The sequence below is a fragment of the Hyaena hyaena genome, unplaced genomic scaffold (genome assembly GCF_003009895.1).
Source record: "Hyaena hyaena isolate Hyena2069 unplaced genomic scaffold, ASM300989v1 scaffold_30, whole genome shotgun sequence".
Classification (NCBI taxonomy): Eukaryota; Metazoa; Chordata; class Mammalia; order Carnivora; family Hyaenidae; genus Hyaena; species Hyaena hyaena.
The window spans coordinates 1,200,375-1,224,234 of NW_024080662.1; the positions used below are offsets into that span (position 1 = coordinate 1,200,375).

The window sequence follows — 23,860 nt, forward strand, 5'->3', positions numbered from 1 at the left end:
GTCATCCTATTGGATACTAGAAAAGAAAGAACATCTTTAAACCAAGTTGAGAATCTCGACCTGCACTCACCAGAGCTGGGCTATTTCACTCACACTAGGCTTCCCCAGATTCCCAACAGTATCTATTGTCTGCCTACCTTCTACCCACCCAGATAAGTCTGGCAGCCAATATGTGGGCCTCTGGGAGCTTTTGAGGTTCTGGCCTCTCAATCACACATGCACTTGTCAACACACCTTCTGTTTTCTTTTCATTTATTGGTTCTAACAGTCATTCAGCATATTTACTGAGCACCTACTACATATCAGGCCTTGGGCTAAGTGTAGCACAAGTCCCAATCATGCCCATAGTTCTGGGTCCTGCCCAAATCTCATGTCCTGCCAACATTTGACTGCCCACCCAGCATAGCCCTCCTAATTGGTTCATCTTGAAACTGAATCCTTCTTCCAATCATTTGGAGCTTTATGGTAAGCTGCGCAGTGTGGCCACCTCTGGGCAGAGCCTGCCCTTGTTATTCATTTCTTGTTACCTCCTGCTGCCAACCAGCAACTTTGAATGCATAGTAGGCAGGAAGGGAGGGAAAGAACTTCTGTCTGTCCTAGGATCCAGGAGACCTTTAACAAAGTTCCCTGGCTGAATCTTGGCAAGAGTATGCTGGTTGTGTTTCTTGCCATTTTATTCAGAGTACTTATCACTATTAGACATTATGTGTAAACTAATTTGTTTGTCTTCTCTCCTCTCCTAGAATAAAAACTCTAAGAGGGCAAAGACTTTGTTCACTGCAGTATGTCTAAAGATTCATTAAATTTAAAAAAATTCATAAGGTTGAGACCAGATTCTATACACAATGTGGTATCCTTCTGCCAGAGTTGAACCCTGGTATGGCAACTCACTAGCTGTATGGCCTTGGGCAAGTCACTCACCTTCCCACTCAGTTTTATCGCCTGTAATATGAGAGTAATCATGACTTCTCCCTTGAAGGGGACTGGATTGAGTGAAGAATACAGGCATCAATAGAAGTGTCTGGCACATAGTAATTGCTAGATGAGTGCTAGTGATTATCACTATTGTTACTATTCTCTCTTTTTTTTAATTTTAATTTTTTAATTTTAATTTAATTTAATTTTATTTTGTTTTATTTATTTTTGAGACAGAGACAGAGCACAAGTGAGGAGGGGCAGAGAGAGAGGGAGACACAGAATCTGAAACAGGCTCCAGGTTCTGAGCTGTCAGCAAAGAGCCCGATGCGGGGCTTGAACCTACAAATTGTGTGATCATGACCTGAGCCGAAGTCGGATGCTCAACCGAATGTGCCACCTAGGCGCCCCTCTTTTTTTTAATTTTTAAAAGTTTATTTATATATATTGGGAGAGAAAGAGAGAGACCACAAGTCTTAACCAACTGAGCCACCCAGGCACCCTATTATTACTATTCTTATCCTGCTTTGTTCATTTAGTGTTGCCAGGAACATTCTCCACCTGGATAAGAAACTTGATTGCTATTGGAGACCCACTATGCCATTGGACCAAGGTGCCATTCATTCAATACAAGTTTATACTTACTTACTCTTTCTGAATCCCCAAACATTACAAGCCAGAGTATCTTGTGTATGTGAGAAAGAGAAAGTGTGTGTGTGTGTGTGTGTGTGTGTGCACACATATACATGGCACAATCTTGGAGAAGGTTGGCTTTCAGCAGCTTCTCAAAAACACTTAAATCAAACAGAAGTTTAGAAGGACTGGACGAGAGTTGTCTTTAAATTTTTTTTAATGTTTTTTATTTATTTCTAGGAGAGAGAGAGAGAGAGAGAGAGACAGCGTGAGCAGGGAAGGGTCAGAGAGAGAGGGAGTCACAGATTGAAACAGGCTCCAGGCTCTGAGCTGGCAGTCAGCACAGAGCCCGACGCGGGGCTCGAACCTACAAACCGCGAGATCATGACCTAAGCGAAAGTCGGACGCTTAACCGACTAAGCCACCCAGGCGCCCCGAGAGTTGTCTTGTAGGAGACTCTTTCAGGCAGCTATTTCTAGAATTCAGGTGTGGAACATGCAATGAGAAACCTGTTATAGTTTCCTTGTTTCTGATTATTGATGGGATTCTCAATAGTTGCCTTGGTAATACTAAGACCTTTGGCAAAGTTGAGGGTCCAAAGCTCAGGCGAAGAATACCATTCTGGCCATCCAGAGCCCACCTCTAGCCTATGCCACTGCACCAGCCTGGAATACAGAAGCCAGATTCTAATGGAGTGACTCTCCATTTCCCCATTAGGTGGCGCTGCTGTCCTGACTATGTCTAAGGATTGCCAGAGGCATCTTGGGTGGCTCAGTCCATTAAGCATCCAACTCTTAGTTTTGGCTCAGGTCATAATCTCAGTTTGTGGATTTGAGCCCTGTATCGGGCTCTGTGTTGACTACGTGAGCCTACTTGGGATGCTCTCTCGCTCCCTGTCTCTGCACCGCCTCTGTAAAAGGATGGAAATATATACTTCATGTAAACAGTAACCAAAAGCTGAGTGGCTATATTCTTGTAAGACAAAATAGACTTAAGTCAAAACAAGTTACAAGCGGGGCGCCTGGTTGGCTCAGTTGGTTAAGCGTCCGACTTCGGCTCAGGTCATGATCTTACGGTTTGTGGGTTCGAGCCCCGTGTCGGGCTCTGTGCTGACAGCTAGCTCGGAGCCTGGAGCCTGTTTCAGATACTGTATCTCCCTCTCTCTCTGACCCTCCCCTGCTCACAAGGTCTCTCTCTCTCTCTCTGTCAGAGATAAATAAAACATTGGAAAAAAAAAACAAGTTACAAGAGACAAATGTGTGTATATATATATTTTTTCAATATTTATTTGTGGCTCAGTCGGTTAAGCTTCCGACTTCGGCTCAGGTCATGATCTCACAGTTCGTGGGTTTGAGCCCCGTCTCGGGCTCTGTGCTGACAGCTAGCTCAGAGCCTGGAGACTTTCAAATTCTGTGTCTCCCTCTCTCTCTGACCCTCCCCTGCTCACACTATCTCTCTCTCTCAGAAATAAATAAAACATTAAAAAAATTATTTAATTCATCTCTACACCAACATGGGGATATAACTCATAACCCCAAGATCAAGAGTCCTATACTCTTCTGGGGTATCAGGGTGGCTCAGTCCGTTGAGCGTCCAACTTTGTCTCAGGTCATGATCTTACAGTTTGTAAGTTTGAGGCCCACATCGGGCTCTGTGTTGATAGCTCAGAGCCCGGAGCCTGCTTCAGATTCTGTGTCTCCCTCTCTCTCTGCCCCTTCCCTGCTCATGCTCTGTCTCTCTCTCAAAAATAAATAAACATTTTAAAAAATTAAAGAAAACAGTTAAAAAAAAAACCAAAAAAGAGTCCTACACTCTTTTTACTGAGCTAGCTAGGTGACCCAAAGAAAGAAATATACTGATAGAAAGTACAATACAGCAAGAAGATACAATAGTTATAAACATACACACATCTAACAGGGCCCCAAAATACATGAAACAAAAATTGACAGAATTGAAAGGGGAAATAGATAGTTCTACAATAATAGCTAGAAACTCAACACTTTGCTTTCAATTATGGCTAGAACAAGCAGACAGAAGATCAATAAGGAAATAGAAAATTTAAACAATGCTGTAGACCAAAGTAGACCTAACAAATACTACATGTACTCCAACACCAACAGAATGCACATTCTTCACATTCTTCTCAAATGCACATGGAACATTCTCCAGGATAGATCAACCATATGTTAGTCACAAAACAAATCCTAAGAAATTTTCTTTTTCTTTTTAAAAAATGTTTATTTTTGAGAGAAAGTGAGAGAGAGAACATGAACATGAGAGGGGCAGAGAGAGAGGGGACAGATATCCAAAGCAGGCTCTGTGCTGACAGCAGAGAGCCCAATGTGGGGCTCAAACCCATGAACTGTGAGATCATGACCTGAGCTGAAGTTGGATGCTGAACCAACTGAGCCTCCCAAGTGCTCCAGTCCTACGAAATCTTATTTTATTATTTTTTTATGTTTACTTATTTTTGAGAGAGAGCATGAGCAGGGGAGTGGCAGAGAGAGAAAGAAGGGTACAGAGGATCCAAAGCAGGCTCTGCACCTGCAGCAGTGAACTCAATGTGGAGCTTGCTCAAACTCAGGAAATGTGAGATTGTGACCTGAACCAAAGTCAGACACTTAACTGACTGAGCCCTCTAGGTGCTCCACAAAGAATGTTTTCTGATTATAATGGAATGAAACTAGAAATGAATAGGAGGAATAAAACTAAAAAAAAAAAAAAAAAATCACAAATATGTGGAAATCTAAAAACATACTCTGGGGGCAACTGGGTGGTTCATTTTGAGACTCCAACTCTTGATTTTGGCTCAGGACATGATCACATTACCTGTGATTTTGGCCCTGCATCATGCTCTGTGCTGACAGTGTGGAGTTTGCTTGGGATTCTCTCTCTTCCTCTCTTTCTGCCCTTTCCCTGCTTGTGCACACATTCATTCTCTCTCTTTCAAAATAATAAACATTTAAAAATACAAAACACTCTGTGATGGTTAGGGGTGCCTGGCTGGCTCAGTCATAGGACATGTGACACTTGATCTCAGCATTGTAAGCCCAAGCCCCACATTGCCTATAGAGTTTGCTTAAAAATAAAATCTTGAAAAAAACCCAAACAGCAACATACTTTGTGTTAATTTTATGCATCTGTTATACCACACCATGAAGTATCAAGACATTTACCAAACATTATTCAGCGTGGGTGTGTCTGTGAGGGTGAGATTAACATTCAAATAGACGAGTAAAGCATATTTCTCTTCCTAATATGGGTGGGTCTCATCCTATCAATTGAAAACCTGAAAAGAACAAAGAAGTTTAGTAAGAGGAAACTCCTCCTACCTGATTGCTTGGGCTGAAACATTGGTATTTTCCAGCCTTTAGACCGGGACCAGGACTGAAACATCAGCTCTTCTTGGGTCTCAGGCATGCTAACTTTTGGACAGAAATTTATACAATCAGCTCTCTTGGGTCTTAGGCCTTCAGACTTAAACTAGAACTGCACATTGGCTCTCCTGGTTTCCAGCTTGCCAACTACGGATCTTGGGAAGTGCTCGGCCTTCATGATTGCATGACCTAATTTTTTTAGGTTTATTTATTTATTTTGAAAGAGAGAAAGAGAAAGTGAGGGGGAGAAGGGCAGAGAGAGAGGGAGAGAGAATCCTGAGCAGGCTCCCTGCTGTCAGGGCAGAGCCCAATGTGGGGCTTGATCCCACAAACCATGAGATCCTGACCCTGAGCCAAATCAAGAGTCTGATGCTTAATCTACTGAGCTGCCCAGGTAGATTATCTTTTAAGTTTAAAGAATCTCTAGCAGCCTCCATGGCTGTCAGTAAGAAGCTCAATGGGGGGCTGATCTTGCCCCAACTGTGAGATTTGGACCTAAGCCAAAATCAAGAATTAGATGCTTAACCAACTAAGTCACTGTTAGAAACAAGCCTATCAACCCAGTCAAAGGAGGGACAGGGACTCAGAGACTCAGCACAGTGAAGCAAGGCTTTAATCAACATTCTTGTGAGAGTAGGTGTCTGATGGATATGCACACTTGGGGCAGTTACAGCAGACAATTTCTCTCCTAGCATGCAAGCCTCTCCCTTGGTTCTTCATTGGCTGAGTAGTACAGAGGTAATAGCCTTACCCAGAGGTCACCTATACCCACCTAAGGCAAAGAGTAGTCTCATTGGAACACATGTACATTCCCTGAGGTGACACAGAGACTTTCAGTCCCTCTCCCTATATTCTTTGGTGCATGTTAATTGCAAAGCCCACGAAGATAAGCCTGTGCAACGGAGGGGAAGAAGAATCAGGAAATGAAGTGTCTAAGGGTTTGGGACTCCATTGTTGAGGGAGAGGTTCATACATATTTCCAATAGGTTATAAATCTATTGCTAATTAGACAGCACAGCTTTTATTTGGTATTTCTGAAAATGAATCCTCTCCCTTACTTCTCATAGTCACCCAGTAGCCCCTTACATGAACGTTCTCTCTTTCTCTGCATCTAGGTCTAACAAAACATGCTTTAAAAAAAACCACACACACGAACACACAATAAAACAAAAACAAACAAACAAACAAACAAACAAGCAAAAACTATGGGGTGCCTGGCTGGCTTAGTCAATAGAACATGGGACTAGACCTGGGGAATGTGAGTTCAAGCCCCATTTTGGGTGTAGAAATTATTTAAAAATAAAATATTAAAAAAATAGTCAACATTTCTTCTTTTAACTGTTAAAATTTTTATTAAAGTTCTAATTAAAGTGTAGTTTACACACAGTGTTATATTCTACTTTCTTGAACATAGAGAATATTATGTTCAAGTTTTATATTTTTATTTTTTTCAGGTTTGTAATTTATTGCACAAATTGAGTATCACATGATGAATTGACATTAGCTTCCCCAGGCATGGGAACTTAGCAGATGAGACACAGTTTAAGATCTGTTTATGTTGTTTTTCATAGCTGATATTTTTTAAGACCTTAAATTGAAGTGTAAGATCATCAAAGCAGTGCTTCCATATGTGGCCAAACCACAATTCATTCTACCTGTGAGAGTATAAGAGTTGAAATATTTTTTTATATCAGTGAAATGGAATTGGGCATCAGTTTCTGGACCTGCTATGATTTCAATCTTGCAAAAGTCACCAATTCTACTGGTTGTGTCCTACAACATACCTATTGTTCAAGTTTTAATGTCCTTGTCTGCTAATTCTAACATCTGTTATTTCTGAATCTGTTTCTCTTGTTGATTTTTTTCTTCATTATAGGTCACCACTTTGGGTGGGCTTTTTATTTTTTCTGCTTTACATGATAGGTAATTTTTTTTTAAAGTTTCATTTATTTGAGAGGGAGAAGCAGCAGGGAAAGGGCAGAAAGAGGTGGGGACAGAAGATCCGAAGCAGCCACCATGCTGACACCAGAGAGCCCACTGCAGGACTCGAACTCACAAACCATGAGATCATGACCTGAGCTGAAGTTAGACACTTAACTGACGGTCCTATGATTGGTAATTTTTAATTGGATGCCAGATATTGCAAGTTTTACCTTTTTAGGTACTAATACTATTGTAGTCCTATAAATATTTGTGACCTTTGTTCCAGATACATTTAGGCATTTTCATAATTTTGAAGCTTGATTTTTTTAAGCTTTGTTAGTTGGAGTCTCAGCAGATTTTAGTCTAGAATAAATGTTTCATTTTTTAATTTTTTTAAGTTTACTTATTTTAAGAGAGAGAGAAAGAGAGTGAGAGGCTGAGAGAGGGAGAGAGAGAGAATCCTAGGCAGGCTCTGCACTGTCAGCCCATATGTGGGGCTCGAACTCATGAACCATGAGTTCATAACCTGAGTTGAAATCAAGAGTGAGATGCTTAACTGACTGAACCACCCAGGTGCCCTCCATCCCTTTTTTAAGAGATAGAGACAGAGAGAGTGTGTAGGAGGAGGGGGACATATGTTATTCACATTATAAGGCATGTGTAGAGTGGGGTGAGGGTGCAGGTCCTAGCAATATTAGAAGTCAGAGCAAAGGGAAAAAATAGCTTTTTTAGAGGGTCCCGTCATAGTTTGCCTGTCTCATTTGCTTTTTGTTTTTGTTTGTTTTGGCTTTTTACTAATGGCTGATGGGAACACAAACTGCTTCTGGCTCTGAGTAAGATTTGATGCTGTCACCTTTTAGTTCTTTGGGGTAGTTCTTTCTTTGGCCTTGGACAGTCTGCTCACATGCATGTACTGATTATTACTAAGCTGAAGACTCAAGGGGAGCCCCCTAGAGATCTCCGGAGTCATCTCTCTGTGCAATTCTGTCCTGTCTAGCTTCTAGCCATCTTTGCCTCCCCAAACTCCCAGTTTTGTCTCTTCAATTCAGGGAGTCTGACAGACTCTACCTGAGTTCCTCCTCACTGTATTTAGAAACTCTCTCCAGACAGCAAACCAGATAATCATTGAGGTTATATTGTATGTTTCTCCTCTTTCAGGAATCACTGTCCTGTGCTGCCTGATGGACAATGTCTGAAAATGATTGTTTCATATATTTTGTCTGATTCTTTGGTTGGGTCATGTGGGAGTGTAAATCTTTTCCCAGTCATTCCATTTTAGCTGGAAGTGTGAGTTCCTAAAATCTAACAATAATTTGTTCCTTTGGTATGTGTTTATTGAGCACTAGCTACGCACAGCATGATGCTAAGAGATGTGGGATACAAGCTGACAGACTAAATTCTTGCTTTCCTATCCCCTGTAGCCCAGTGAAGGAGACAAGTTTTGGGGGGATGATTACAATAAAATGTGGAGACTCTCTGACAGTGTACAGTGATCTAACTCGGTCCAGGTGATTAAGAAAGCACTCCCTGGGGCTCCTAGTTGGCTCAGTCAGTTGAGTGTCTGACTTTGGCTCAGGTCATGATCTCATGGTTTGTGAGTTTGAGCCCTGCAGGCTTCCTGCTGACAAGGTGAAGCCCTCTTCAGATCCTCTCTCACCCTCTTTCTCTGCACCTCCCCCACGCATAGTCTCTCTCTTTCTCTCAAAAATAAATAAATATTTTTTTAAAAACTTAAAAGGGTGCCTGGGTGGCTCAGTGGGCTAAATGTCCGACTTCAGCTCAGGTCATGATCTCACGGTTTGTGTGTTCAAGCCCTGCATCAGGCTCTATGCTGACAGCTCAGAGCTTGGAGCCTGCTTCAGATTCTGTGTCTCCCTCTCCCTGCTCCTCCCTTGCTCATTCTTTCTCTCTCTCAAAAATAATTAAAGCTTAAAAAAATTACATCCTCTACTGATTGAACTAGGCACCTCAAAATAGGGAGAGTTATAAGGCAATTAGTCGGTTGGTCACTTTTCCACTGTTTCTTGGCAGTTTGGTGTTTCCTTCCCTCCCCTCCCCTCCCCTCCCCTCTCCTCCCCTCCCCTCCCCTCCCCTTCCCTTCCCTTCCCTTCCCTTCCCTTCCCTTCCCTTCCCTTCCCATCCCTTCCCATCCCTTCCCTTCCCTTTTCTTTTCAGTAAGCTCTACAGTCAACCTGGGGCTTGAACTCACAACCTTGAGATCAGGAGTCCCATGCTCAGGGTGCCTGGGTGGCTCAGTTGTTTGGGAGTCAGACTTCTGATGTCCACTTACGTCTTGATCTCAAGTCCCTGGGTATGGAACCTACTTTAAAAAAAACAAAAAACAATAACAAAAAAAAGACTTGCATGTGATGTGATTTGAAGTGTTGGGGTTTGGAGGCAACAGGCCATAAAAGAATTCTTGAGATGTCTTAGGTGCAAAAAGGTGCTTTTATTAAGGCATGGGGACAGGACCTATGGGCAGAAAGAGTTGAACTGGGGTTGTGATGGGTGACTGATTACATACCTTCAAGTTGGGAGGGGGTAGGGATAGCTTAAGTCTTAAAGGTATTTTGGAAGCAAGGTTTCTAGGACCTTGAGGGACTAGCTGCTATTAAGACAAAGTTATTTGCTATTGTCTAGTAAAATACTAATCATGAGATCCTTCAGATGTGTATCAGTGGGCCATAAATTTAGAGGATGATTGCTAATATATATCTTGGGTGGGCACAGATAAAGGAAGTTTCCAAAGGGATTTTTTTATATGTGAAAGAAGATTTACAGGATCCTGGAGGTAGTCTCTGGTCAAGTTAAGGTTGCTTTTTGCCTCGAGCAAAGTATTAACATTGAGGCAGATGAGTTGTGGAAGGTCCTTCTGCCTGTCTCAAAGACTTGTCAATGGGCTGTAAGTAGCAAGGACATTTATTCTTTTGCCTTTGTTTCCCACATTGGCATGCTCTACTGACTGAGCTAACTAGGTGTCACCCTAGGGTTAGATGAATATTTAAAAATGGGAGCCTTGGAACACCCAGCTGGCTCAGTTGGGAGAGCACATGACTCATGGTCTCAAGATAATGAATTCGAGCCCCATTTTGGGTGTAGAGATTACTAAAATAAATAAATAAACTAAAAACCAAAAAATTGGAAGAAGAAATGGGAGCCTTGTCATCGTATATAGAAGTGGGCATAAGGCTACATATGTGCCTTAAGGAAACGTACCTGAACATATGTTGTGTGTTATGTAAATGAAGCTTGCACTTTGCCTAGGGCAGAGATTTTAGTATTATAATGAGGTAAAGGTAACTATCGGTCACTCCATGGGTCACTCCGTTGTCCATCTTTCCAGGCCTGAGACAGGTGTTAAGCTCAAACTAGTCTGGGTAGTCTGGGTTGCCAGAGCTCTTCATCTAGGCAGTCCATTATTCCTGGAGTGGTTGTTTTGGTTTGCATCCAGGATTCTATGCCCATGGGGTCTTTTGCCTGAGTTAAGAGATAAGGTGGAAAGAAGAGTTTAAGGAAAAATGTGGGACAAAAGTTGGTAAGTACAAGCAGGTAATCAGTATAGTTCACATCTTGGGGTCTAGCTGGTGACACTGTGACTGCTCTCAGAGCTGAGTTCTAAAGACCAGAGCCCGTGTGTACCCTCCTGAATCCCAGGGAACCTATAATCTTTTGGGATTTGGGGAAGCCTCTGCTCCAGCATGGGGTGGTCTTTATGAAGAGGAAAGTCTCAGGAAACTGAAGGGACCCAGGCAGTCATTACTTTGAGTCAAAATGGAGACAGCAATGGCCAGTCCAAGAGACCCAAGGACACAAGTTCTTTTCCCTTGACAACAGCCAATGAAAAGCCAGGGAATGTTTTCTGTCACTGGAAGTCTGGGTGCCTGGGCCGGGAAAGCACAACTCTTCCCGTTGTTCCGTGGGCTGGCTTCAAATCTTGGTTTTGTTACTGTCTGATAACCTACTATGAAAGCCCTAAGTGTTACACTGGACCTGTGCCTTTGGGTTCCTCAACACAGAGAAGGCCCAGGTCACCAAAGCTGACCATTACCTGGAGGGTTCTGCCTTGTGAGGAAGGAGCCCCAAAGAAGGCCTTGTTCCGTCTCTACTCCATACTGCTTTATTGGCTCAGGAAATCACTGCACCACTTCTGGCCTCAGCTTTGTTATCAATAAAACAGGCTTAATCAATGATCCCTGAGGCATTGTTTCTACAAGTGCTTGGAAGGATGGTGGTGATAAACATAATGGTTAATATTTATTTTTTGCTTTGTTTTTTTTCCTTTCAAAATCATGTTTATTGAGGTATAATTTAGATACAATAAAAATGCACAAATCGTGGGGCGCCTGGCAAGCTCAGTGGGTAGAGCACGTGACTCCTGATCTCAGTGTTGTTAGTTTGAGCCCCACATTGTGTATAGAGATTACTTAACACTAAAATCTTTTTCTTTCCGAGGCACCTGGGTGGCTCAGTTGGTTAAGCCTCCAACTTTGGCTCAGGTCATGATCTCACGGTTTGTGGGTTCGAGCCCCGTGTCGGGCTCTTTGCTGACAGCTAACTCAGAGCCTGGAGCCCGTTTCAGATTCTGTATCTCCCTCTCTCTCTGAACTGCCCCTGCTCACGCTCTCTCTCTCTTTCTCTCTCAGAAATAAATAAAACATTAAAAAATTAAAAAATAAAATATTTTTCTTTCCTTCTTCCTTCCTTCCTTCCTTTCTTTCCTTTTTTTTTTTTTTTAAAGTAGCTTCACATCTAGTGTGGAGCCCAACACATAGCTTGAACTTACCATCCTGAGATCAAGACCTGAGCTGAGATCAAGAGTCATAACTTACACCGACTGAGCCACTCAGGCACTCCAAGTATTCAGTTTAGTAAATTATGACAACTGTCTAGATAAATATTAACTACCACCACAATTGTAGAACCTTTCCATTACTCCAAAGTATTCCCTTGTACCTCTTCATAGTCAATCCCTTCCCTTTACTCCCAGCTCCAGGAAAAAAAAATTCTTATTTATATTACTATAGATTAGTTTTGTCTTTTCTAGAATTTCATGTTAAGTGGAATCATACAGTATGTACTTTTTTGGGTTTGGCTTTTTTTTTTTTTGCTTAACATAGTACATTTGAGATCTAGTGGTGTTCTGCATATTAGTTGTTCATTCCTGTAAAATTTTTTTTTAAATTTTTTTTAATGTTTTTATTTATTTCTAGGAGAGAGAGAGAGCGTGAGCAGGGGAGGGTCAGAGAGAGAGGGAGTCACAGACTGAAACAGGCTCCAGGCTCTGAGCTGGCAGTCAGCACAGAGCCCGACGCGGGGCTCGAACCCACGAACCGCGAGATCATGACCTAAGCGAAAGTCGGACGCTTAACCGACTAAGCCACCCAGGCGCCCCCCTGTAAAATTTTTTAAAAATAAAACATACATAATATTTACCATTTTACTCATTTTAAGTGTCTAAGTCAGTGGCATTAAGTACATTAGTAGTGTTGTATAATCATCGCTACTATTTCTATAATTTTTTTCATCATCCTAAACAGAAACTTTGTACCTATTAAACAGTAACTCTCTATTTCCCCTTATGCCCCGGCGACATACTTTACTTTCTGTTTCTGAATTCACCTATTCTAAGTACCCCATGTAAGTGGAATCAAACAATATTTGTCCTTCATGTCTGTTTTTTTTTTTTAATCACTTAGCATTATATTTTCAGTGTTCCCACGTAAGCATTAAGGCTGAGTAATTCCATCATATGTATATAGCAAGATTTGTTTACCCATTCACATGTTGGTAGATATTTGGATTTGTTCATTTCTTTTTACTGCTGAGCAGTATTCTGTTTTATAGATATATTGCAATTAGTCTATCTGTTTATATATTGGACATCTATTTCCAATTTCTGGCTATTGTGAATAAAGTTCTTGAGTGGCCATATGCCTCATTTCTCCTGGGTAAATACTTAGAAATACAATGGCTGGATCATATTGTAGGTATAAATTTAGTTTTTATTTTTTAATTGTTATTTATTTTTGAGAGAGACAGACAGACAGACAGACATAACAGAGGAGGGGCAGAAAGAGAGAGAGGGAGAATCTCAAGCAGGCTCCTCACTGTCAGCCTACAAACTATGAGATTATGACCTGAGCTGAAATCAAAGAGTCAGAGGCTTGGGGTGGGGAGGAGAAAAAAAAAAGAAAGAGTCAGATGCTTAACCAACAGAGCCATCCAGGCGCCCCTAAATTTCGTTTTTAAAGAAATGCCAAAACTTTTTCATAATGGCTGGTAATTACCAATGGATTAAGGTTCCAGGCATTCCACATCCTTGGGTCTTTAGTTTTAGCCTATTCAGTAGGGTTGTGGGAGTTTTGATTTGCACTTCCCTGATAAACAACCATGTTAAGCATCTTTTCATAGGTTTATTACCTATTTATATTCTTTTGTAAATTACATGTTCAAATCCTTTGTCCATTAAAAAAGGAGGTGGTGTTCATATCTATTTTTGCAATTAATGCTGGCCGGGTGTTATGTTCAGTAGTGCTCATGGCTTAACATGTTTTAAACAACGACTGCCCAGTACAGAACCCGTAACGGAGCAAAACTCGGAGCAGAGAAGGGTCTGGACAGCTCAGACAGAGAATGGCTCGGGCGTTTCTGGGCAAGGACCCCACAACACCTCCTAAATGCTCGCGCCGTGATTGGCTGAAGGAACACTTCCGCAGGCACTTCCGACTCCCTGCCGGCCGAGAGCATCTATAATTGGCTGGGCTGGCCCAGCGCGAGTCTTTCCGGGAGTTGTAGTTCTTGGGTGTTGGCTAGGGACGCCGGGAAGGACCAGTGGACACAGGCCAGGAGCAGCGGTTGGGTTTGGTCGCGGTTGCTGACACCATGTCCCGTGTGTCGGTGCCCTGCCATGTGAAAGGCACCGTGGCCCTGCAGGTGGGCGACGTGCGAACCTCCCAGGGCCGGCCTGGTGTGCTGGTCATCGATGTCACCTTCCCCAGCGTCCCGCCCTTCGAGGTGAGCAAGCCCCGTGGGCGCGACCGGGGCTCCTGGGCGGGGCTGACCTGGGAACTCGGGCTTGTCCTGGTTAATCTTTTACAGGAAGCCTCTGCAGTGTTCTTTCCCTTGTGAATCAGTTAACCATTTATTTATTCCTCCAGTAAACACATATTTACTACAGTGCAGCTTTCTGTCCTGTTCTCTTCAACATCTCTGCCCCGTATCCAGGACAGGGCTGGCGTAGAAGTGCCAAGATAGTATAGGGTGATGCTGGTAATGCAATTGTGAACCAAGGAGAGGTGAGAGGTCTTTTTGTTCCTGGTCACTGAGCTAGGGATCATTAGACAATGAGTTATCCCAAAATCTGCCTCCTGCCCATTCCTGCAGTGCCTGCTGGAGGTCAGGTTCAGCTCATGCCTCATCAGGGTCATCCCCATGTCTGGGGTTCCAATATCCAGGTTCCAACATACAGTTGCGTGTCCAGTCCACAACTATTGGCAGAGTGACAAACACTACAAGACCTCAACATAGAGGACAAAGTCCTCTTTCTAATGACCTAAGGGCCACTCTGTTTCTGTGCCATGCCTGCTTCTTGACCCCATGCACTTTGTCCGGTAGTGTGTGGTCATTTTTCAAACTGTTTCTTACTATAAGCTAGGAAACTTTACTAAATGGAACCAACTCTGTAAATCCTTATACAATAGGATGTGGAGCCTACACATCTTTATTAAAAAAAAAAAAACAAACCCAAAAAACAAAAAACACAACTTCCTTGGGTGATTCTTTTTTAAAATATTTTTTAAATTAAAAACATTTTTTAATGTTTATTTATTATTGAGAGACAGAGGGAGACAGAACATGAGCATGGGAGGGGCAGAAAGAGGGGGAGGCACAGAGCCCGAAATGAGGCTCAAACTCACAAACCCTGAGATCATGACCTGAGCAGAAGTCGGACGCTCAACCGACTTAGCCACCCAGGCGCCCCATTCCTTGGGTGATTTTGATGAGTGTCCAGTGATAAGAATTGCCAGAGCCAGGCTGAATCACTGCCATTTCATGGGTAGGCCCAGGTTTTCTTACCCCTTGGTGCCCCTTTGCATATGTTACTTTTACATTGTCTGCCTTTCCTGGTTCATTTGATGAACTCCTTCAGGCCTCATCTGTCCATTTTCTGCCTTCTCTAGAGTTAGGGTTCTGACCTCTGGCAGCATCTTAGACTTGTGACAAGATCTGCAGTCATGGTTTATTTGCATGACCTGCTCATTTAGATTATGAGCTCTTCTAGGAAAGTGAAATTGTTTTTGGGCCCCAGTGGATGCTTGCTGAAATTGTTAGATTGGTAGTAGAGTACATTCCTAAGGGGAGGAGATGGTATATTTGAGCCTCTTAGGCCCTGGGCCTGGGTCTGATTTGTCATGGTGGGCTGTGTATACTCTAGTTACAGGAGATCGTGTTTAAGAATTACTACACAGCCTTTCTGAGCATCCGTGTTCGCCAGCACACCTCAACGCACACACCGGCCAAGTGGGTGACCTGCCTACGAGACTACTGCCTCATGCCCGACCCACACAGTGAGGAGGGAGCCCAGGAATATGTATCACTGTTCAAACACCAGGTCAGCTGGGACTCAGCATGACTAGGGGAGTCCAGATGGGGGCTCACTGGGGCCCTGGGAATTGGGCCAGGATACCAGGAAGGAAGAGGGGGGGCAAGGTTGGCCTGGGCTTGTACCTTGGAGGGATTACTATTCTTTCCTTCCCAAAGGTCTGGGGAGGCAGCATCTTGGTTCACTGCTTGTTGGGAGGCTCTTGGGCAGTGAGCTAGGGCCTTGCTGGGTCCTTGTGTGTGTGTGTGTGTGTATGTATGTCAGATGCTGTGTGACATGGCCAGAGTACTGGAGCTGCGCCTGATTCTACGACAGCCATCACCACTGTGGCTGTCTTTCACAGTGGAAGAACTGCAGATTTACCAGCAGGGACCAAAGGTAAGTGACCAGCACAGAGCTGTTGGGTTGGCCCTTTCCCGGGGAGGCTCTTAGCTATGGCTAAGAATGCTGGGTGTGGGGCTGAAAGTGGATGGTAAGACTCAGAAGGAGGCCTTCATGGAAATTAGCCAGGTAGGAATGCTGGAAGTTCATGGTGAGAGTTGAGGCCATGTTCTCATATCCTCTGACCTTTGAAGCCACCTGCCTCTCTCAGAGCTTGTGTTCCTGGGGCCTCCTGTATAGCAGAAGAGCTTAGGTAGTCTAACTGCCACCTTGGACTTCAGTGGACCCCGGAACAGAATTTTCTCAGTTTCTGAGGCTCAGGTGCCCTTCTCTTTGCTCTGAGGACCTTGGGATATGGTCCTAGGTCTCTCCCACTCTGCCTCCTTCAGAGCAATATGCCTTTGCTTTCCAGAGCCCCTCCATGACCTTCCCCAAGTGGCTCTCCCTCCCAGTGCCTTGTGAGCAGCCTGCTCCCCTCATTGAGGTAAGCCCTCATCCTGGGTAAGAACCATGTATGAATAGCCCCTGGGTCCAGCACAGGAGGCCCTACCTGGGCCTCTTTCTGCAAGAATCTGGGACTGGACCCAGGGCCCTTGGCTCACACTGTGCCATCTTCCTCTCGGGTGGTCCATGGGATTTGAGGCATCTCTGAGTGGGACTGGGCTGCCTACTGCACATCAGTCCCCACCCGTGTGTTACAAGTCATCTGGGAATGTTACTGGTCTCAGTTGGAGGGCCCTGTAGCCCATCCTGGCCTCTCTGGAGCTTTAAGGTCAGTGCTGGGGAGAGACCCATGGCCACTGACCCCTCCTTCTGGAGCAGGGTCTCCCAGACCCCAGCAGGGTATCCTCCGAGGTGCAGCAGATGTGGGCGCTGACAGAGATGATCCGGGCCAGTCACACCTCCACAAGGATCGGCCGCTTTGATGTGAGTGATCGCTTCCCCCTGTTTGGCTCCTGTTGGCTTGAGCTGGTCAGATTGATGGTCTTTTGTATTTCAGGTGGATGGCTGTTATGACCTGAACTTGCTTTCCTACACTTGAACCGTGGCTCTTAGCCAAGATGTTGGCCTCCTGGGCCCACCCAGACCTGGTTTAGGACACCAGAGGCTGAAGTGCTTTCCCTGTGCATTCCGAGTGTTGCCTGCATGCCCACTGTGTCTGGGCCACATTCACAGATTCAAGATTCTTGGGGGCTAAACTGTGTTGCTTCAGCATGAGCTGTCAGCAGGGATGTACTCTGTCTTCAATGGACTGCCACCTGAAACTCCTTTTCCTACCCTAAAAATACTCCAGTTCTGTTTACTAAGAATTCCCTCTGCCAACATGCACACTCCAGTCTTCTGCCTGCTCCTTCACCCTGAATGCAAGGGGAAGGGGTGACCTACTAGAACCTGCTATCATTTTGGAAGGCTGCTGTAGCCATGGCAGTCATGTAGTTTGGAAGCTCAAGGGAAAAACAGGAGCCCGCATCTTCCTTCTGCGCCCCCTCGTGGTCTTCTTTCCTTTTGTGTTATGCCCAGAAGAAATTTCCTGTCTTAGCTCCTGCTGCCTGCCTAGGGAGTGAAGCTGGGGATTTGGGCAGCCTGAATCCCTTGGTCCCAGAGCTGGCTCCTGGATGTGTGTTCAGATGGGTCTGCCCATCCAGCCTGGGCAGTGCCTCTGGCAAGACTGGTGTCAAAGAATGAGTTTTGGGGCCTTTTTGCTCAAAGCATACCCTGTCCCTTTTCCCAGCTTCCCCCTTCCAAGAATCATGCTCAGGTGATGAAAGATCAACCTTGGTAGGGTCTGGATCCAGGTGGGCATTTGCACTGGTGTCTTTTTTTAAAAACGTTTGTGTAATGTTTTATTTATTTCTGAGAGAGACAGAGACAGCGGGAGCAGGAGAGGGTCAGAGAGAGAGGGAGATACAGAATCTGAAACAGGCTCCAGGCTCTGGGCTGGCTGTCAGCACAGAGCCCGACATGGGGCTCGAACCCACAAACCGCAAGATCATGACCTGAGCCAAAGTCGGATGCTTAACCAACTGAGCCACCCAGGCACCCCTGCACTGGTGTCTTTTAAGAGGCTGAGGTCTGCTATGACCCCAGGCCTGCTGCTGAATAAGGAGGGCTGCTTTTATGAGAAAACCTACCTTTTCTGTTTTTTCCTGGCTTTGCCCCAGGGTGTTATGATGCAGCAGCACTGTACTATGTGTTAGACCTGGAATATTGGAAGTCTGTGCAGCTCAACAGCTTTCTGGAGGCAGGTCAGCTACCTGTGGTGGCTACCTTCTGCTCTTAACTATTAGTTAACTATTGCAAGTGTTATCATTGCCTGTGGGGTCATTTACTTAGCCCCTTTTAGCTTTTGCTAAGGGTAATGACCACAGTCCTGTGCTCTGGGAGTAGCAGCCTTCAGAGTGTGAGTGTGTGTGTGTGTGTGTGTAAGAGTGTGGGAGGAGGTCCCTGAGGGGGTGGCAGGGACAGTGCTTCATTCATGGCTGTGTCTCCAGTACCCAGCACAGAGCCTAGTGTGCAGAAAGATCAATAAATACTTGTGGAATGCATGACTGCCGGCTGCCTGTGTCCTCCCAGTGGGGGAGCTGGAGACCCTCACCAGAGGCCAGATTACTGATGTGCTCAGCCAGCCAGGCTGACTCCACCCTCCAGAGTGTCCTCCACCCCTTCCCTTCCCCCACGTGACCTTGCACTCCTGGTGTCCTGAATGTGCAATTCAGGCCTTCCAGCCCTTTGGATCTTTGACCTTTTGGAGGCTGGGCTGTCATCAAGGGAGGTCTAGCTCCTGGCTCTGACTCTGAGCAGCTTAACTGGTTTGGACAGCCTAATCTGCCCTGGAGGATCAACTGGAGTCGCCTGGGGCTGTTTCCCTACAGATTAGAGTCATTGCACTCTGCTCTAAAGCCCCGCCTGCTCTTGGGGCTGCGCCTGCTCTTGGGGCTGCGTGCCTTTTGGGCTGCCCGCCCCTTCTGATCCCCCTTTATGGGAGAGAGACCTGTCCAAGCAGAGCCTGGACTACATCTCCCAGCGTGCCTGGCAGAGTGGTGGCCTCCAAGTGCCGGCTGCACCAGTTGCGGGCAACAATGCAGCGGGCAGTGAGCATGGTGGCCCATCTGGGCTTGCGTCTGCAGGCGTTCCCGTCGGCCCTGGGCCGTCCACTCAGTTCCGCACAGGTGGGATAGAGGGTGCTGGGGCATGATGCCAATTTTGAAGGGGGGGTAGGGTCGGGGGGAGGTTGAGGCTGGGACCCTGGTGGCCCTGAACCTAGCCACCCGCAGGACGTGCTCCGCAGGACACCACTCTATGACTTCCATCTGGCTCATGGCGGGAAGATGGTGGCGTTTGCAGGCTGGAGTCTGCCTGTACAGTACCGGGACAGCCACATTGACTCACACCTGCACACACGCCGGCACTGCTCGCTCTTTGACGTGTCCCACATGTTGCAGGTGAGCCAGGGAGGCATACTGGCTGCCAGGTCAGGGCTTCTTCCCCTTCCACTGTGGTGCAGCTTTCTGGCATTTTTGGGAGGTGGATTCCAAGGGCCGCCCTTGCTGAAGAGGTGGAGATCTCAGGTGTCAGAGACTATAGCCCAGGAAATTAACTCAGAGGATATCTTCATTGTCTCCTTGTTAATCTCTTCAGCCTGCTCCCTCTTCATAGCAAGACTTTATGACCTGGGTTTCCCAGGGCTGGGCACCATTCTCATTAATTGCCCTGAGTGTTGATTTGGAAAAGAGGATATTTCACAATGGTGCTGGGCCCTTTCAAGTTCCCTAAACACCTCCATTGCACCCCCTCCTGTGTTGGCGGGTGTGGGAGAACCAGAAGGTGGGCTCTGCCCCCGTAGAACCAAAAGACTGCGCAGGCACTTTGGCTGCATTGGGCTGTACTCTGGATGGCAGGGAGGATGCCTCCTTGCCCAGTGGCTTTCCTGATTGTAGCTATTACTGTGGTCTGAGGTTTTGGATTTTTTTCCCAGACCAAGATACTTGGCTGTGACCGGGTGAAGCTGATGGAGAGTCTCGTGGTTGGAGATATTGCAGAGCTAAGGCCAAACCAGGTGGGTCCCTCTTACTTTTTGCTAAATGGGTGTTCTTAGTCATGAGCCAGCAAATGGGAATGGTGGAGGCACAACAATGGATCAGACATGGCTTCTCAGTGCTTGCAGTCTTGGGTTCCCTGTGTCATGTCTGGACATCTTGTTATCTGCAGGGAGGGGCCTATTCCATCCTTATCACACCAGGCTGAAAGGCTAGAAACCCAGGTTTATGTCCTGTTCTGTGATTTACCAGGCTGCCAACCCCCTTGCAATTCAAAGGTAGTCCCTTAAACAGCAGCCTTATTATCACCAAGAGCTTGTTAGGGAATATGCTGTCAGGCCCTGCTCCAGACCCTGAATCAGAACCTGCATTTTAACAAGATCCGCAGGTGATTCATGTGACCTCTCAACCTCAGACTCTGTCCATCCAGTGGGGAGGCTGTGAGGCCAGCCTCACAGTATTTTGGAGTATTGCTGTGGAGCTCATGAGATCAAAGTGGACTCTGAAGTTAACATCTTAGGGCTTGGGGAATGGACTGAGTTGTACCAGGTCTGGGTGGGATGAAGCAGCAAGTCCTAGGTGTCATCGATTAAGTGTGAGGTGGGGGTCTCAGTACTAGTGGGGCGGGGTACGGAGGCCCCGCCAGATCAGGAGGTTTCCCAAGGTGGGGAAGGGGTGAAAACTTTCTCAGTGCATGAGGATCAAAAACGCTGGGGTTGGGTAGGGTCCTTGGCTCACCTAGCTTTGCTACTCCTCCCCTTCCAGCCCTGTGCATGAGGATTCATGTTCATGAATTTGTGGTGGCTGAGTGGGCCTGGGGCAGGGGTTGTCTTGACTCCTGGATCTGGAGGCAAAGATGCTCCACTTTGGCACTAGGGGACGCTGTCGTTGTTTACCAATGAGGCTGGAGGCATCTTAGATGACTTGATCATCACCAGCACCTCTGAGGGGTACCTGTATGTGGTGTCCAATGCTGGCTGCTGGGACAAGGACTTGGCCCTCATGCAGGTAACTCTGTGTTCTTGGTACCCTGTCTTCCTTGTTCACAGAACAGGACAGAGCTGGCAGGACAAGGGATTCAGACAATAGCTTTTTGAGTGAATGAACAGCAGGCCAGAGTGGGCCCTGCCTGGAGAATGCCAGGTTTCAGTGATGGGGGAGTTGGGGAGGTGAAACTGATCCTGGCTTCCAAGTGAGCATCCTCTGGTGAAGGTGAAAGCTGGAGCCTGATGGTAGCGTTGGCAGACCTGGCCTTGGGTCATCCATACCCCTTCATTATGTGACCTTGTCAGATGGGAACTGGCCTACTCTGCCCAGCTCTTCAGCTGTCAGCCCAGAGTAGGTGCTTAGTAAGTGGTCCTAGAAGCTGATATGGTGTTTCTGTCTTTCCTTTCAGGGCAAGGTCAAGGAGCTTCAGAACATGGGCAGTGATGTGAGCTTGGAGGTGGTGGACAATGCCTTGCTAGCCCTGCAAGGTGAGCAGGCCAGGCTGGGGCTGGAGCTGACCTTTGCCTCCTGGCTTTTTCAACTACTTAGCACAGAGGCTATCTCAGGAGGAAGATGTGCATGGGGTGGTATTTGTGTGCCATAATTATTATTTTTTTAAAGATTTTTTTTTAATGTTTTATTTATTTCTAGGAGAGAGAGAGAGACAGCGTGAGCAGGGGAGGGTCAGAGAGAGAGGGAGTCACAGACTGAAACAGGCTCCAGGCTCTGAAGCTGGCAGTCAGCACAGAGTCCGATGCAGGGCTCGAACCCACGAACCGCGAGATCATGACCCAAGTGAAAGTCAGACGCTTAACCGACTAAGCCACCCAGGCGCCCCTGTGTGCCATAATTCTAAGTTTGGTATTATGTCCTCCCTCCACCTGCCATAAGGCTCCATGGGCTGTGGGCAAGAGTACCTTCTCTCACCTGCAGAATAGGACTTGCTCAGGGCTTATTCTGGTCCCTGAGTAAGGGCTGTGGTTTAGCTTTGAGGGGGAAACTAGGACCTGGACAATTGGTCACTGTCTCCCTGGGCCCAGGCCCCACTGCGGCCCAGGTATTGCAGGCTGGCGTGGCAGATGACCTGAGAAAACTGCCCTTCATGACCAGTGCTGTGATGGAAGTGTTTGGTGTGTCCGGCTGCCGTGTGACCCGCTGTGGCTACACAGGAGAGGATGGTGTGGAGGTATGTCAAAAAGTAGGTGTAGGATTGTGCAGGGCACAGGACTGGAGCCAGATGCTCACCTGCTCTCTGGTGCCCCATGCAGATCTCGGTGCCAGCTGCGGGGGCAGTCCACCTGGCAACAGCTCTGCTGGAAAATCCAGAGGTGAAGCTGGCAGGGCTGGCGGCCCGGGACAGCCTACGCCTAGAGGCAGGCCTCTGCCTGTATGGGAGTGACATTGATGAACACACCACACCTGTGGAAGGCAGCCTCGGTTGGACACTGGGTGAGCTGGGCCAGCACTCGGATAGAATCCTGAAGGCTAGAGTGGTCAGCCTATGACTGCTCCCAAAGTTGTGTAGCCACTGTGGCCTTCCCCATTAGATACATAGCAGGCTGAGATGGGTAGCATAATCTTCAAGACCTGGGGATGGTAGGTGGGTGGCTGACTGCATTGCAGGGGAGGAATGGAGCTTGGGGGAACCTGAGCAAAGGGGCCTCCCTGCTGGATGGATTTTACTTGGGTTCCTTGTAACTAGGACCTCCAAGGGTCTTATGAACTGTGGCTTAAGTCTGATGTCATGCTTCAGGGAAGCGCCGCCGAACTGCCATGGACTTCCCTGGAGCGTCGATCATTGTTCCTCAGCTGAAGGGCAAGGTGCAGCGGAGACGTGTAGGGTTAATGGGCGAGGGGGCACCTATGCGGGCACACAGCTCCATCCTGAATACAGAGGGCACCGTGATTGGTAGGTGGACCAGGAAAGTTGGAGAGCCCTTGTCCCTTCCCTAGGATGGTGGGCATTGGACTGGTAAGGTGGTGCTGACATATGGCTTCTGCTCACACAGGTACTATTACCAGTGGCTGCCCCTCTCCCTGCCTGAAGAAGAATGTGGCCATGGGTTATGTGCCCTCTGAGTACAGTCGGCCAGGTACCCCACTGTTGGTAGAGGTGCGGCGGAAGCAGCAAATGGCTGTGGTCAGCAAGATGCCCTTTGTGACTACAAATTACTATACCCTCAAGTGAGGGTGGATTGAGTCAAGGCCCCTCCTGTCCAAGAGCCTGGACCTGGAGGGCATTCTACAAGGGTTAGTCAGGAAGCTGAGGCTGAATACACTGGGGGTAGGCGGCTAGGGTGGAGGTTGGTTCTGGTTTTCTGGTTGAGGGGAGAGCCATACCACCTATTTTTCCCTCTCGTCATGTGCCTGGAGGCACACTTCTTGAAAGACCCCATTTCTGAGCAATGGACTAGCTTATGCAATGTCAGCTCATGCTCCCATTGACCCCATTCTTGTCTGCTGGAAGGCTATGGGAAGTTATAGTTCTGGCATCTTTCCCTTCTACTCTGCCAGGTGCTGGCTGTGGAATAGAGGCTTATATTTAGGCAGGAGAGGAAGCCTGCCCACCCTACCTCACCATGGTTTCTCATACTGCAAAGGGGTTATTACCTTGGGTAGCGCTGCCTCTCCCTGGGCAGGAATGATTCCTGACTCACAGAGGCTTGGCCCTGTTGGGCCGTTGTGCCTGTATAAACTTGGGACAGCTGAGGGGGCACAGACTTACTCTTCCATCTTCCCAAGTTAGCCCAGCCTGCTGCCAAGTAGCAAACCATGCCAGACTCGCCACCTGTTCTGAGCCCCAGGGCTGTTATAGAGCAGACTGGGCCTCTTCCTGGACCTGCCTTACTCTGGGCTGACCTTTGCCCCTGGGGCCCATTACTGGACTCTACTGACTTCTAACAAAACATTAAACAAGCTTCCTTTCTTCTTGCTTGCCAGTCTCTAGCTTCATTGTCCTTTGTCTGCATGATTTCTAGGGTGCCAGCCCAATGCCTCCTTGCCTA

The 23,860-nt window shown here is 46.7% G+C and overlaps 2 protein-coding genes across 4 annotated transcripts; both read left to right on the plus strand.

Annotated features, from left to right (window-relative positions):
• Nucleotides 1-13,644: 13,644 nt before the first annotated feature.
• NICN1 (nicolin 1) lies at nt 13,645-17,717 on the plus strand. Of its 2 annotated transcripts, XM_039227991.1 has the most exons (6): nt 13,645-13,862; nt 15,283-15,459; nt 15,715-15,828; nt 16,244-16,315; nt 16,654-16,758; nt 16,832-17,717. In XM_039227991.1, the coding sequence occupies exons 1-6, from the start codon at nt 13,731-13,733 to the stop codon at nt 16,871-16,873; spliced, it is 642 nt and encodes a 213-aa protein (XP_039083922.1). In that variant the 5' UTR covers nt 13,645-13,730; the 3' UTR covers nt 16,874-17,717. The 2 variants fall into 2 exon arrangements, with proteins under 2 accessions (XP_039083922.1, XP_039083923.1); XM_039227992.1 differs by lacking the exon at nt 16,654-16,758.
• Nucleotides 17,718-17,804: 87 nt separating this feature from the next.
• On the plus strand, nt 17,805-23,789 carry AMT (aminomethyltransferase). Of its 2 annotated transcripts, none has more exons than XM_039228389.1 (9): nt 17,805-19,001; nt 19,107-19,274; nt 19,808-19,888; nt 20,745-20,876; nt 21,265-21,343; nt 21,896-22,041; nt 22,124-22,304; nt 22,609-22,764; nt 22,865-23,789. In XM_039228389.1, the coding sequence occupies exons 1-9, from the start codon at nt 18,912-18,914 to the stop codon at nt 23,041-23,043; spliced, it is 1,212 nt and encodes a 403-aa protein (XP_039084320.1). In that variant the 5' UTR covers nt 17,805-18,911; the 3' UTR covers nt 23,044-23,789. The 2 variants fall into 2 exon arrangements, with proteins under 2 accessions (XP_039084320.1, XP_039084321.1); XM_039228390.1 differs by having other exon boundaries at nt 18,918-19,001; nt 19,121-19,274.
• The last annotated feature ends 71 nt before the right edge of the window (nt 23,790-23,860 follow it).